Source organism: Micromys minutus, assembly GCF_963924665.1.
Source record: "Micromys minutus genome assembly, chromosome: 10".
Taxonomy (NCBI): Eukaryota; Metazoa; Chordata; class Mammalia; order Rodentia; family Muridae; genus Micromys; species Micromys minutus.
In genome coordinates, this window is record NC_137979.1 from 14,198,816 (window position 1) to 14,213,113 (window position 14,298).

At 45.6% G+C, this 14,298-nt stretch overlaps 1 protein-coding gene across 1 annotated transcript; it reads right to left on the reverse strand.

Moving 5' to 3' along the window:
* Nucleotides 1–9,615: 9,615 nt before the first annotated feature.
* Nucleotides 9,616–9,750, reverse strand: LOC308426737 (thymosin beta-10-like; the record flags this gene model as incomplete). The annotated part of the gene is made up of 1 exon (XM_080924648.1): nt 9,616–9,750. The coding sequence occupies one exon, from the start codon at nt 9,748–9,750 to the stop codon at nt 9,616–9,618; it is 135 nt and encodes a 44-aa protein (XP_080780774.1).
* Between the last annotated feature and the right edge of the window lie 4,548 nt (nt 9,751–14,298).

Consider the following 14,298-nt stretch of genomic DNA (forward strand, 5'->3'; position numbering starts at 1 on the left):
TTTGACCCACTATCTAACCCGCTAATAAACACTGGATCCATTTCTGGCTAGATGAAACCTAGAAAGTCATGACGATTTTAACCCCCTCCCTAACCCCACGTGTGCCCTGCCATTCCACACCATCAGATTCTTCTTAGTCCCTCCTGCTGTCATGCAGAAGTCCCCAGGACACTTTTTCTGAGTCTTTGTGAAATTAGCCCAACATCTGCTTGACGCTCATTCAGAATCACTCTCACTCCCTGACTTTGTCCTAGTTATTTTTAGGGTCGATAAATTTATTTTCCAGCAGCAAAACAGAACATTTTTTAAGGTTTGGTTTGGGCGAGGATCTAGGAAATTCTTGTTCTTTGGAGATCGGGTAGGTTTCTCACTGAGACATGAACTTGGCCAAAGCTTCTGTTCCTGTAGTTACAGGGTGGGGGCCTGGGCCTGGCCTCCTGGGTGCCCCCCAGCCTTCTCCAGCCTTCCCGCTCACAATGCCTGAAGTGGAAATTTGAGGGTTCTTTGGAAAATCAGTTGTGTTGGATGGTGTTTTGCTGGGGCAAACATGTGAAGGCATGTTTTCCTGAAGGTACAGAGGTGAAAGACTCAGGCAGACTCGTGAAGGAACTTTTAGATGAAGCAGACGCTGGAGAAAGGATGCTCTGCTGAGGCAAGCATGTGGAAGGACACATGATGAAAGATTTTTTTTTCCTTTGCTAACTACACACATTTATTGGTCCGCCTTACATTGTGTCGTTGAGCTGCATTTGTCAGGACTCCGGAGAGAGAGAAACACACCAAGAAACTTGTGGTGCTGTGCTGTAGTTTTTTTGCCACTCCTGTGGACTCAGGCTGACTGACAGAGTAATGTCAGTTGAGACAGATGTACGTGCCGAGGCAAGAGCCATGGATGACACATGCTGCTTGGAGGGAGTAGAGATGGGACAGTGACAGAGGTGAACTAGGCTCACTACGCAACGCTTGTGGGTCTGGCCTCTGCTGATCTGTAGCTTCCTAAGAGCACAGCCCAGAACTTCTCCTGGTGTTCCTCCTGCTGACTGGAGCCTAGGCTGGGACCTGCTGTCTCTGCTAAGTAGTGGTACCACTGCTGATTCCTGTTTGCCATACTGACTCTACCAAGATAGACTGCCGGGTGTATCTGTGCCTGCTGACCTGTGTCCTGAACTGCTGATTTCTAGACCACACAGACAGGAGTTGCTCCAAAGAACCTTTCTAAACAGGTCCACTTCTTCCGTATCCTTTCCCACTACCTCTGGTGGGTGGTGGGCTACAAGGGAGATTTAGGCATTTAAGAACCATCATTAAAAATAAGGTTTGAAAAAAATTAAAGTTACAGATGCCTCTGAGTGGCACGGTTTTCAGTCTCCTCAGAAGAATCACTGCAGTACGTGCAGAGGAAATCAACCATTGCTACAATGAAGAAAGCCTTCCTCAGTCAGGCTGAGCTTGCTTTCTGCAATGTAAGCTTTGGGGTCATACAAATAGCATCTGATGCTGTCGGGGTACATAAGCAACATCATCTTAAAATACAGTTTTTACTGTGACACAGTGCCAGTCTTCCGGAGCCCTTACATCTTAAACAAGTGGCCGGTATCATCAACTAAAAGTCTAATTGTTGATAAAAGAGATGGATTAAAAACATTAATAACCACTGTTTACTACCATATTATTATTAATGCAAATGACCACCAGTACTGTCTTTCTTGAAGAAGTCTTTGACAAAAGAAGCAATATCCATCATTAGTAAATTTTCTTGTTCTAAAGTAGTTGTTAGGTGTGGCAGCACACACCCTTAATCCCAGCACTCAGGAGGCAGAGGCAGGTGGATCTCTGTGAGTTTGGGGTTAGCCTGGTCTACAGAGTGAGTCCAGGACAGGCCAGGGCTATACAGAAAAACCCTGCCTCAAAAAACCCACAGTGGGGTGGGGGAAGCATTTATGTTCTATAGATTAAAAATTACTTAAATAAATGTTGTTTTATAGTAACTGCCAAATTGTCAAATGTTTACCGTACTGTAGAAAAATTTAAGGAAGTTTTTCTATCACTGCTTTAGACATTGAGAGTCTTTCTTTCCTTCTTTCTTGTTTACTTATTTTTTTTAAGATTTATTTATTTCATATATCTGAGTACACTGTCACTGTCTGCAGACACACCAGAAGACGGCATCAGATCCCATTACAGATGGTTGTGAGCCACCATGTGGCTGCTGGGAATTGAGCTCAGGACCTCTGGAAAAGCAACCAGCGCTCTTAACCACTGAGCCATCTCTCCAGCCCTGTTTGCTTATTTTTTGAGGCAGGATCTCTCTGTGTAGCCCTGGCTATCCTGGAACTCCATTTGTATACCACACTGGCCAGCTTCTGCCTCCCAAGTGCTGGGATTAGTGGTGTGTGGCAACATTGACCAGCTGAGGATCATTCTTAGTAAATATAAATATCACAGGTTTTTAAGCTAAGACAGAATTTAGTAAATATAAATATCTTACTTTTTAAATTAAGACAGAATTCACTTGCTAAGTAATTCAGACCTAAAAAATCTTCTGTTTCCTTTGTTAGAGGAAGATTCCTGAGTGGTGCCCATGATGCAGCACAGAGCAGGGCTGTGCAGGAATTGTTTACCGTCAGCACAGGCTTTAGTTAGTCTCTGCTGGTGACGCAACAGTTCCATTTCTGTGTTGTATCTGGCAATTTACCACTGCAGCTGTAACTCCAGGACTGGAGGATCTGTCGCCCTCCTCTGGTCTCTGTGGGTACTGCACACATGATGAAGCGAACACTTGCAGGCAAAGATCTCAGGCACATATAAAAGTTAAAATACGTATATAGACTTAAAGTAGAGTATTCAGAGTCTAGCTGAGGATCCTGTCTTCAGGAACATCTCCAAAGCAATTGTCTCCAACCCTTATGTGTCTGCCAAGCTCTGTGCACAGCTGCATTGCTGGGGCTCTGTGCACAGCTGCATTGCTGGGTGAACCGCTTCATCCACGGGAGGTGGTCAGACACCAAGGAGGACTAAACTCCTGACCCAGGTTTAGACCTACCCTTTGACTTCTAACAGAGAGCCCATACTGGATTTGTTCTTTGAAACAGGTCTCTTTGTATGGCCCTAGATATCTAGGTATTAAATATGTAGACCAGGCTGGCCTGGACCCCTCCTGTCCCATAACACACACAGCATGCCTGTCCTTAAACCTTACTTTTTCAAGTTGAATTCAAACAAAACATTAATTTTGTGTGAGTATGTGCATTGTGCTGGCACACGCACACCTGAGGATAACCCGTGGCTCTCCCCCTCAGCCGGGGAGACTCTGAGAAACTGGTTGCTGAGCCACCCGCTGAGCCACCCTTTCAGGTTTCTCAGCTACGCTTTGCAGTTAGCAGTGAGCACATCTTATTTATTCGTAAACACTTTAGTGTTTTTAATGCACGGATGCTTATGTCTATGTCATGTACGAGTGGGTACACATGCTTATGTATGGTGTGTGCACGTGTATGTGGAAGCCAGAGGACAACTATGGGTTTTATTTCCAGAAGGCTGTTCGCCTCTTTGGAGACAGGGTCTCTCATTAGTCCAGGGTTCTCTGGTTAGGCTGGACTACCTAAGCAGCAAGCCTTGGGGGTCTTCCTTCCTGTCTCTGCCTTTCTAGTGCTTGAATTAAGAGCACAAGCCACCATACCTGGCATTGTACAGTGGCTCTGGGGATGAGACTCGGGTCTTTTTCGGGCAACACTTTACCTCGGAGCCGTCACCGAAATGATTTGTTGTCTGGGTGAATTGGGAGTTCCTCCCGCAAGGGTCTAGAAACCAACTGATCCTGCGTCTTGCTCTTGTTTGCTGTGATCTCACTGGGGCCTGTGTTAGCCTCTGAGCTGTAGAGAATCCATGCCAGCTCCTTCTATGTCCGTGGCTGGTTTATGGTACCCTCTCTTTTCTTCTCTTGCCCGAATTCCCCTACCAAAATCTGGTCTTGTTTCTGCTCTCAAGAGAAGGATTTCTAATGTTCACACTATATACGATGTTGGTTGTGGGCATTCTGGACTTACCCTTTGCCATGCCAAGGAAATTCCCTTCTATTCCTAGTGGTGGAATTTTATTGTTTAAATCATTAAAGTTTGTTGGGTTCCCCCCCCCCATTTTTGTTGAAATGGTTGTGTGGGTTTTTTCTCTTAGTCTCTTAATTTGAATTATGTTGTCACCGTTAATCAGAATTATGTCTGATTCTCATTTGTGATCATCTGTCTAAAATCCCTGCTATAAATCTCCATTGGTCAAGGCATAATGTCATGAATATACTGCTAGATTTAATTTGAGTCTGTTTTGTTGCTTGGGTTGCTTTTAGGCACAAAGGATTGGACTCAGAGCCCTGTGAATGACAAGTAAATGCTCTACCAATGAGCTGTGTCTCTGGATCTTAAACGATCCTCAACAGCTCACGTGTCAAAAAGCCTCATCTCTAGCACAGAAGTATTCAAAGATGTGGCCTTTGGGAATTGACTGGGCCGTGGATGTTCTGACCTTGTGGGTGGATTAATTGATTTGTGCATCTATAACTGAAGAGGCTCTGAGAGATGGTGGGAGATACTGGAGGTGGAGCCTGATTGGGAAAATTAGGTCATAAACAGCACACTCTTTTCTTTAAAAAAAAGTTACCTATTAATATTACTATATGAATTTGTGTGTGTGTGTGTGTGCACGTGTGCATGCATGTGAATGCTGGGGGGCGCAGGGTGGAAATCAGAAGATGATGTAGATTTGATTCTTCCCTGTCATGTTTTTGTGTGCTCTGGGGATCCGACTCAGGTACCTGTCAAGTGTGGACAGCAAGCATCTCTACCGCCTAGCTGTTTCACGGGCCCTGGGATCCCGCTCTTGGAGGCCACATTTTTACCCCAGCTCTTCTGGTCCTCTGGTTTTCCTCGCTGCCACAAGGCAAGCCACTTGGCTCTGCCACGCACTGTCCGACGTAGCACAGGATCGGAAACAGTGACCCAAAGCAGCTGTGTATCGAATCTTCTGAAGTTCTGAGCTGACGAAACCTTTCCTCTGTTACTCTGACTTCATGAGGGATTTTGTCGTGATGGAAATTGAATTAACACGTTCAGTGCAGGTGCAGGGCAAAGTATCATTTCTGACCACGGCATAAGGGTGAATTATCTGGCCCTACTGTAATGTGATCAGTTAGACTTTAAATTGCTCTATTCATCGTTGTCTATCATTGAGGTCGCCATGGCCACAGTTGCTCACACAGCTTTGTACACCTAGTCATTATCTCTGTCGTGTCTGTCATAAAATGCCCAGTAGAAGTGGTATGATGGAGGAAGGGCTTGATTTAGCTCATCGTTTGGGAGGGCCTCAGTTCAACAGACATGGATGCCGTAGGAACTCATAGCTGCTTCTTCGTATGGTGTTAGGGAAAACCCCAGCTGGAACCAGGATCCAGTATAACTTTCAAGGACCCACCTCCAGTGACTCCAGCCAAGTTCCATGCCCAGAAGGTTTCACAACATCCTTAAACATCGTCACCAGCCACGGACCGTGTGCTCACACAGCATTCACTTACAGTTATTGAGTAGCCTGCATTTGTACCAGGGGACAACTGAACCAAAGGCCATGCGTGTCTGTGCCATCGTAGTCACTGGCTTTTACATTTTATTTTTGCTGGGATCTGCCTCATTTTTCCCAGGCTCTTTTTTTTTTTTTTTTTTTTTTTTTTTTTTTTGGTGTTAACCATCACAGAATTTCCTACATGTTTGCTACGCAGCGTTGTTGCTCAAAAGGGGCAGCAGCTAGTGGGCACAGGGCTTGCTGAGTTTGTTTAGAAGCAAGGGGCCACAAGCCAGGTGTTATGAGGAAGGACGTATCATTTGGGAGCTCTGTGAATTAAAAATTATGTATGAACTTATTTACTTAGAATTAAAAAAGAAATCATAATAAATTCCCAACGGTGCTGTGGTTAACAGGCCTCAGATCTTTCCGTCGAATCCAGAGAGCAGCCAGCTTTGAAGTGCTTCCTGGATCCTGACTTCCTGTCAAACTCTATGGCCATCAGCACTCCTGAAGGCCCCGAAGCTTGAGGGCAGGCTGCCTTTTTCTCTTGGTTAGATATCTCGGGGTGTTTGTACTCGCCTCTTGTGGGCTGAAGAAGTTCCCTTTTATTCCCAGCCAGCCGACATCTTTACATTTTTAATTTTGGAGAAGTCTAAATTTTAAATACTTTGTACCCAGTCAGAGGGAAATTTGATTTTGCATCATGTGTCTATGTGAACTTGTAAGTGGGGGGGGGGGGGCGGGAGAGGAGAGGGAGAGGCATGGGGAGGAGAGCCCGCCTGCTTCCTGAGCAGGCCTTGCCCAAGCGCTGGCTGAATGTGGTTTTCCTCTCAGACAGCAACTGGCTCAGAATAGAGCACTGGCTATGCTGACTGAGGCCGGCAGCTCCCAGGAGGGAAGAGAAGACGAGGGCTTTGCAGTAAGTATGGAGCTGGTTATTATTTAAAACTGGGGTGAAAGACCTTAGGGGATGGCTCTGACTGGAAGAGAGGTCTTGCTGTACCCACAGACCTGAAGGTCCTCACAAAGCAGCTGTCTTCTGTTGTACAGGGACTGTGGAAGCTCACACTACTTGCCGGCTTTGGGGGCTGACCGTGCATTTGATACCGATAGACTATTTGGGAGGAAAACGGTCTGCTTGTGAGTCATCGCCCCCTTCATCACGCAAAGTCAGGATGACTCATGCTAAGTTACTGTATAAACTTCTGCCAAGAAGCCTTCTCCTTGGGTGCTAGTTGCTAGAAATACAGAGCTCCCTGCTTGTAAGTGAGGTGACTAGACCGGCTTGGTGCATTCTCTTGGATAAGGGTAGAAGTCTAAAGTCCTGCAGAGAAAAACTTCCATCTAGATGGGTTCATGGTGTGTGGAAGGCTCTGGAGTCGAGCGCATGTGGGGTTTGACCTTGTATCTAGCAGAAGAATAGGCTGTTCCAGTGCTAAACATCTGGCCTAAACTTTGTTTCTGGGGTCTGGCATTGGATACTAAAGAAACCCCAGATGGCAAAATTTCAAAGTAATGGCAGGACACCCCAGGAAGTTGTGTGCCCATGTTTTTTCTGTGACCGTCTTCCCCGAACCTGCAGAAGGCTGCCCATACTTTGCTGTGTCTTCCAAAGGCATCTGGGTTTCTATCCTTAGTTTCCACTCTTGTTTTCTGAGAGTGAAGCCTGAGCTTTGATTTCCTGTTCCGGTCCACTCGAGCTGTTATACTGGAACCATTTAGCTCAGTAATGAAGAGAGTTGATATTCTAAGTGCCAAAATGCACCTTCCCTTTTACAGCGCAAAGGTGGGGATGTGTTTGTGTAGCCTCTGTGGGAGTTCTCACCCACGTGGTTCCTTTTGTCTCAGGAAGTCCCAAAGTTCTAGTCTCTACACTCTGCGTCTCCAGGCTCTCTGCTTCCTAGGCCCTTCCCCTTGCCAAGTGAGTTACCGTCAAGCGCCATCTAGACAGAAACTCCTAAAGGCAGAGGAGAGTGCAAAACTGAGCCACACTCAGCTTCCACTTACAGCTCTGGGATCGGAAAGAAACTCTTGCACGTAAGCGATCCTCTTTTAAAAACTCATCTCAGTTTTAGGTTTCAAACGTCAGATGACCAAAGGTAATATTTTGGAGTTCTCGCCCCGGAACAGGCAAAGCTGCCGTGCGCTTTGTAAGCAGAATTCCACCCACTCACTGCAGGAGCCCCTGTGGCAGCTTTGTGGCCCTGACCTCACCAGTGTGACAGGGCACAGCAAGGTAAGGCAGCCGGGCAGACAGTTACGGTGCAGGCAGAATGGGAAGACTTCTCTTGGCTTCCTGGTCCCTGATACCACAGTAAAGCAATATTTGGCTATTGCTTACCCTCCCCGCCCCTTTCAAACAGTATTTTTGGTTTTTCAAGACAGGGTTTCTCTGTGTCGCCTTGGCTGTCCTGGAACTCCCTCTGTAGATGAGGTTAAATTTGTTTAAGTTAAAAAACAAACAAACAAAACCCCAGGTATACAGATTCATGCCTTTGATCCCAACACTTCAGAATGCAGAGGCTGGAAGATCTTTGTGAGTTCAGGGCTACATGTGAGACTCTGTCTCAATAATCAATCATTTAATTAATTATTGGGGAAAAAAAAAAACCCCTAAAAATTAGGTTGCTTGATTTTCCTCTCCTCCCTCCCACCATCCTTCCAACTCTCCGTCCTTCCTCCCACCCCACTCCCAGTCCCTTTCCCCCCCCTCTCCCTTCTTTCCTTGCTTCCTTTCATTTCTGCATTATAACTAACATTTCAGTAACTTCCTTTGGTCAAGGGATGTTTCCCACGTTTGTGGGTTATATCTGTAAACTTACCACTGTGGGATCATTGGGTCAAAGGGTACACATGCTCTGTGTGTGACAGTTCCTGAACACAGAGCCTAGGATGAAGCAAATACTGTACTCCTGATCTTCTCCAGGCTGGTGGGAACTTTTTAATGGTGCCTGGTATTGTGCTTTGCAGTTGCTTTCTACCCACCGTGTGAGAGCCTTCTATTTTAATTTCATCTGTTCACCACCATGGAGATGACAAGGAGTGAGCCAGAATATCTTCATTTTTACAAGACCATGTTTAAGGTCTTGCTTCCGTCTTGTTGCTGCTGGCTTTGTGGGGTTTTAGGGGAATGTATGTGGTAGTTAATCTTGAACATCAACTTGACTTGACCCAGGATGCTGAAGAGGTTCCCTAAAGTACCCGTTGGGTATTCTGTGAGGGCGTTTCCACAGATGACCAGATAACACTTCGGACTTAAGCAATGTTGAGTCCGCTGATAGATTCAGACTTGGGAGACTTTGGCTTTGGTGGGAAGGTGGGAAGTGGGGCTGGTTTGGGGACAACAGCCCTGACGTGTGCCTTGCTCAGGCCCCTTTCCTGTTACCCTTGCTCTGGTTCTTTCATGAGAGGAGCAGCCACACCCCTACCCCCAATCTAGTCATGGACGGAAACTCTCAAAGAGAAAGAGACCCTGCTGCCTTAGACTGTTTCTGTCAGGCACTGGGTCACAGTTTGATGCCTGTCTAATGATGTCAGAATGTCATGACATTGCCAGCTACTTTCCCTGCTCGGTGTTAGCCTTCTAAAGGTGTTTCATGGGGTGGAAAGGTACCAGGTGATGAGGCACACTTCTTGCCTCTCCTGAGTGTTCCCATTCAGCTCCCAGCACACACTCAAGTGAGCTCACGGCAGTTCCAGGGTATCTGAAACCTTCTGACCTCTGCAGGTACCAGCATTTACCTGCCCTCCACGTATGCATAATTAAAATAAAGCAAATCTTTTTTTTTTTTTTTTTTTTTTTTTTGCCACAAGGTGTGTTTTATTTTCATCAATCATGCAAACAATTTTCTATAATATCCCAGGGCAAACCAGTGAAATTTGGCAGTCCAATTAGTGGGGGGTTCCCCTTCAGAGACCCACGGGCCGGTGGCATCGGCGCGGAGTGCCCGGGTTCACAGCGCAGCTTGTGGCTCTAGTCCATCTTGCAGGTGGCTCTTCCTCCACATCACGAGGGGGTCTTGGAGATGATGGGGCGGGGTGGGGTGGGGAAATCTTTCTAGGCTTTTAGGAGATTTCACTCTTTTTTTCCTGTTCAATGGTCTCTTTGATCGGCAAGGTGTTCTTCTCCTGCGTCTCGGTTTTCTTCAGCTTGGCCTTATCGAAGCTGGTGATTTCCCCCATGTCCAGTTTGTCTGCCATTTTCTCACAACTTGTGGATTCTTGTTCCGAGCTCGCACCCCAGGTGCTCCCACTCGAGTTACTGCAGCAAGAGACCAAAATAAAGCAAATCTTAAAACTGAATTTGGTAGATGCTTGCTTAAACCATATACAAGACCCTGGTTTTAATAAGTAAAACCCCTAAAGTAAATAGTAAATAAAGAAGATAAAAATGAATTATTGGAAAACCATGTGGTCATTTAGTATTTTTCCATGGTTGAAGTTGTTCTTCTTTTTCTGAGCCTTCTCTTCTTCTAGCATTTACTCTGCTGAGTGATGTGGAAGGTAGATTTAAGCTGACATTTAAAAATAATACAAACAGTTTTCCCAATATCATTTGTAAGTAACTCCATGCTCTCTGATATATTTTTAAAGATTTTTGTATCTCTGTGTGTTTTGTATCTGTGTGTGTGTGTGTGTGTGTGTGTGTGAGAGAGAGAGAGAGAGAGAGAGAGAGAGAGAGAGAGAGAGAGAAGGGGGAGGGAGGAAATGGGGGAGGGAAGGAGGGAGGGAGAGGGGGGAGGGAGGAAGAGAGGGGAAGGGAGGGAGAGAGGGGGAGGAAAGGAGAGAGGGGGAGGGAGAGAGAGGGATTTCTTTTCTGTCTCATTAGCACATCATGATAATTTATTCTTTTGTGATATATAGGGATAATGGAATGTTTAAAGCAATTGTGTCAAAATAAGAAACTGGATAGCTAGGTTGATTTTGGAGGTGAAGAAATTAAAAACTACATTCTCTCTCTTTTTCTTATAAGGACAACATTTAATTGGGGCTGGCTTACAGGTTCAGAGGTTCATTCCATTATCAATCATAAAGGCAAGAACATGGCAGCATCCAGACAGGAATAGTTCAGGAGGAGCTGAGAGTTCTACATCTTCATCCAAAGGCTGTTAACAGAAGGACTGACATCTAGGCAGCTAGGATGAGGGCCTTATAACCCACACCAACAAGGCCATAAAAACTACATTCTCAAACACACATTATGTGTACACACATGGAGTCTGGTGTATGTAATGTGTAAAGGGTATGTAAAGTGTGAATACATACTGGAGGCACAAGTGTGCAATATATGTATATGTATATATAATGTAATTTTATACACACACATATATGTATATATTTTAAATATATAGTTCCTTTGTGTAATCCAAACACTCCACACATTAGGAACTGCTAAACCATAAAGACAAGCTAGTGTCGGGATAAGAGAGCATATGAAATAGTACCAAGACTGTTGTGTAATGAAGAATTCCAATGTATCAGAAACAAATAAACAAGAAAAATGGGCAACATTTATAAGTAGGTGATTCCCAGAAGAATAAATCCGTGATGTTCAGTCTCGAAGTCACAGGAGGCATGCACGGCATTATACATGCAATGCCATTGGCCAAACACTGACTATACGAATCATCTGAACGGCAAGAACATATGGATGTGTGCACTAGCAGTAAGAAACTAGATAGTGAGTTCTAGACCAGTCATGGCTACACAGGGAGACCAGTCTCAAAAAGCAAAAGACAAGCCCATATATTTTGTGTAACTGTGCATATATGTGCTCATGCAGATTTTGGTGCCCAAGCATGTGGAGGTCACAGGTTAACATCAATCATGTATCTTTCTCAGTAGTGACAGGTTATGTCACTTGGCCATGTCTCCACCTCCCCAGAACTGGGGTTCCAGGCACGTGACACCATGCCTAGGAGCTGGGATCAGAACTCAGCTCCTGATGCTTGCACACCGAGCGCTTTACCAACTGAACTTCTTCCCAAACCAGCCCTATACATTTTTAAGTAAGACTATGTGGCATGACCAAATTATATTTAAATTCTTAGTTATGTTAAGAAATGTCATTATTTTTATATATTCATTAAGAATTCATTTTAAAAAACACTAGATGTGTGATACCAAGTTGTGTGTGCTGTTCCCTCCAAAGAGGGATGTAGACCCAGGACAAGTCCACTTGCTCTTTGTGGTGTTGGAATTTCTTGTGAGTCTGTGTTTGTATATTTGTGTAACATAAATAGATAATAAGGAAATTTCTCAGACCCACGGGAGAGAGGATTCTTGGGAACAAGATCCCAGATGTAGAAGCAGGGAGTTGGGAAAGTAGACGACAGATCTTACTATCATTGAGCATTTGGAAGACAGGGGAAGCATAAACACCAAGCCCTGGAGGACATGTTGCTTGTGTGATTCATTCTGGCCTTTTCCCTGCGTTGTCCCTGTTCCCAGGCTCATTTAAAAGCTGCCACCTGAGATTCAAAATAACCTTTTATACGGTTTCTTAATCCGTTTCCCGTTGCTATAACAGAAGACGGGACACCAAGTACTTTATACATAAAACAGCAGCTCTTAGCTCACAGTTCAGCCTAGGCTGAGAGCGGCCTGGTTAGATGACAGCATGGTGGATGTCCTCATGCGGGGAGCTCGTGCAGGAGCGTTCTTTTTATAACCATCTACTCCTGCCTGAGCTGACAGCAGTCCACGGGATATTCTGTTAATCGCTTCTGGAAGGGGCGCCTCCAGCCATCTGGCCAGCTCCTGTCAGGTCCCACATTTTAAAAATTTTGCCTTAAAATTTCTTCCTCCTTTCCTTCCGGCCCGCCTGCCATCTTTTCTTCCTTTGGGTTTTTCATAGACACGGTCTCACTGTTTAGCTTTGGCTGGCTCACAATTTGCCTGGCACACCAGGTTGGCCTTGACCTCACACAGATCCACCTGCCTCTGCTTCCCTGGTGCTAAGATTAAATAAAGCCCTTGGTTCCTGCCCAGCCTTGATTCTGTAAAAACAAAGAAACTAACAACTCCTGTGATGGGACACAGTCCCGTCTGTGTGTGGGGCCACTCACTGGAGCACCATCAACCTAGCATCAGTTGTACCCTTAAAGAGAATTGGTTCTCCTTCCTTCATGGTCATCTGTATGACTCCTCACCGAGGCGGGTTATATATCCTTCCCACCACATCCTCAGATGTTGACTGGTTCGATCTTACGAAGTTCTGGTGCAGACGACCACAGCCAAGCTTACACTGTTAACACCCAATTACTGCGTGAGAAACAAGAAGGATGAAATGAAGCCAACTGTAACAATTAGAAATTAAAACGCCCTGTTGGGGAGGCTAAAGGCGGGGTGGGTTGGGTCTCAGAGAGCGCTGTTTATAAGGAGGAAGGAGATATATTAGGCTGAGACACTGACTCTCCTGCCGGAGGGATACAGAAAGCGAGACTAGGGGACATCTATTAATTCTGCATAATTCTGAGAGTGCATGAGAAAAGGCAGTAATACCTGACAACCTGGGGAGCAGGGGTCCCCTGAGGCAGGTCTGTGTGGAAGTCATACCTAGTTGCTGCAGTAACAACCTCCTCATGAGACCTGGGAGGGCCTGAAATAGCCACCTCTGCTTCAGGAAATAGAATGACCAGCCCCTCCTGCTTCCCCAAGGGGAAGATAGGGCATGTGGGGAGGGAGAGAAAGGGGGAGATTAAAGGCGGGATTTGGGGTCCACTGAGCCCAGCATTGTAAGGACCTCTGATGTACTCAGGTCCCCGAGGCACTGTGGTCCTTTCCTGATGACTTCATATAATACGGGAAGCTTGTAGAGAATGACCCTGCACGGGGAGACGCTGAACCTGCTTGTGCTGTGTGTGATGTGATGGTCTTGTGGGCCGTCCGTGAGGAGGGCTGTGCCCCTCTGGCAGAACCAGGACAGATGAGGTGGTGAGCCTCCTGAGGTCCACCTGCTTGCTTCCCACCTCCTGCTGTGGTGTCTCCTCCACTAATGCTGCTGTTCCCCCACCACAGAGGATGTCACCCAGAGTCTTTCCCTCCTGACTTGGGTGTGTCCCTTCTTGGGTAAGCTCTTCCTTTTTTTTTTTTTTTTTTTTGATAGTCTGTTTTTTCTGTTCCCTATATTGGACGGTGAACCCAGGTGGGAGGTGTGGGACTGACCTTGCCCGTCCTTGTGCCCTAATGCCTGCTACAGTGCCTGGGGGACATGAGGTAGTCCCAGAATGCTTACTAAGCAGGTGAAAGGGTAAAGCCATCCAGCTGTTGTGTTCTTCTAGAGCCCGACCTTTCATCTCCGAGCGTACCATGCCTTTAATCCTAGCACTCAGGAGGCAGAGGCAGGAGAATCTCTGACTTTGAGGCCAGCCTGGTTTACAGAGTGAGTTCCAGGACAGCCAGCGCTACACAGAGAGACCCTGTCTTCAAACAAACAAACAACACCTCAAACCAGATATTTTTTTTTGTTGACGGACTTGTTTGCATTTTCTTGAAGTGTTTGTATTGCTGTTTTTATTTTTTTGGTTGAATCTCATGAGCTCTTTGCAAACCTAAAACTCAAGTGCCTTCCACATTCATGTTCTGTGACTTCTAGTTTCTTAGCAGCATCTTTTGAAGAACAGAAGTTTAGATTTGATAAATTACAATCTATGAGGAGTTTTCTTTTAGATTTTTGTTTTGTTTGGGTTTTTTTTTGTTTGTTTGTTTTGATATTTTGAAACAGGGTCTTATGTAGCCCAGGCTGAC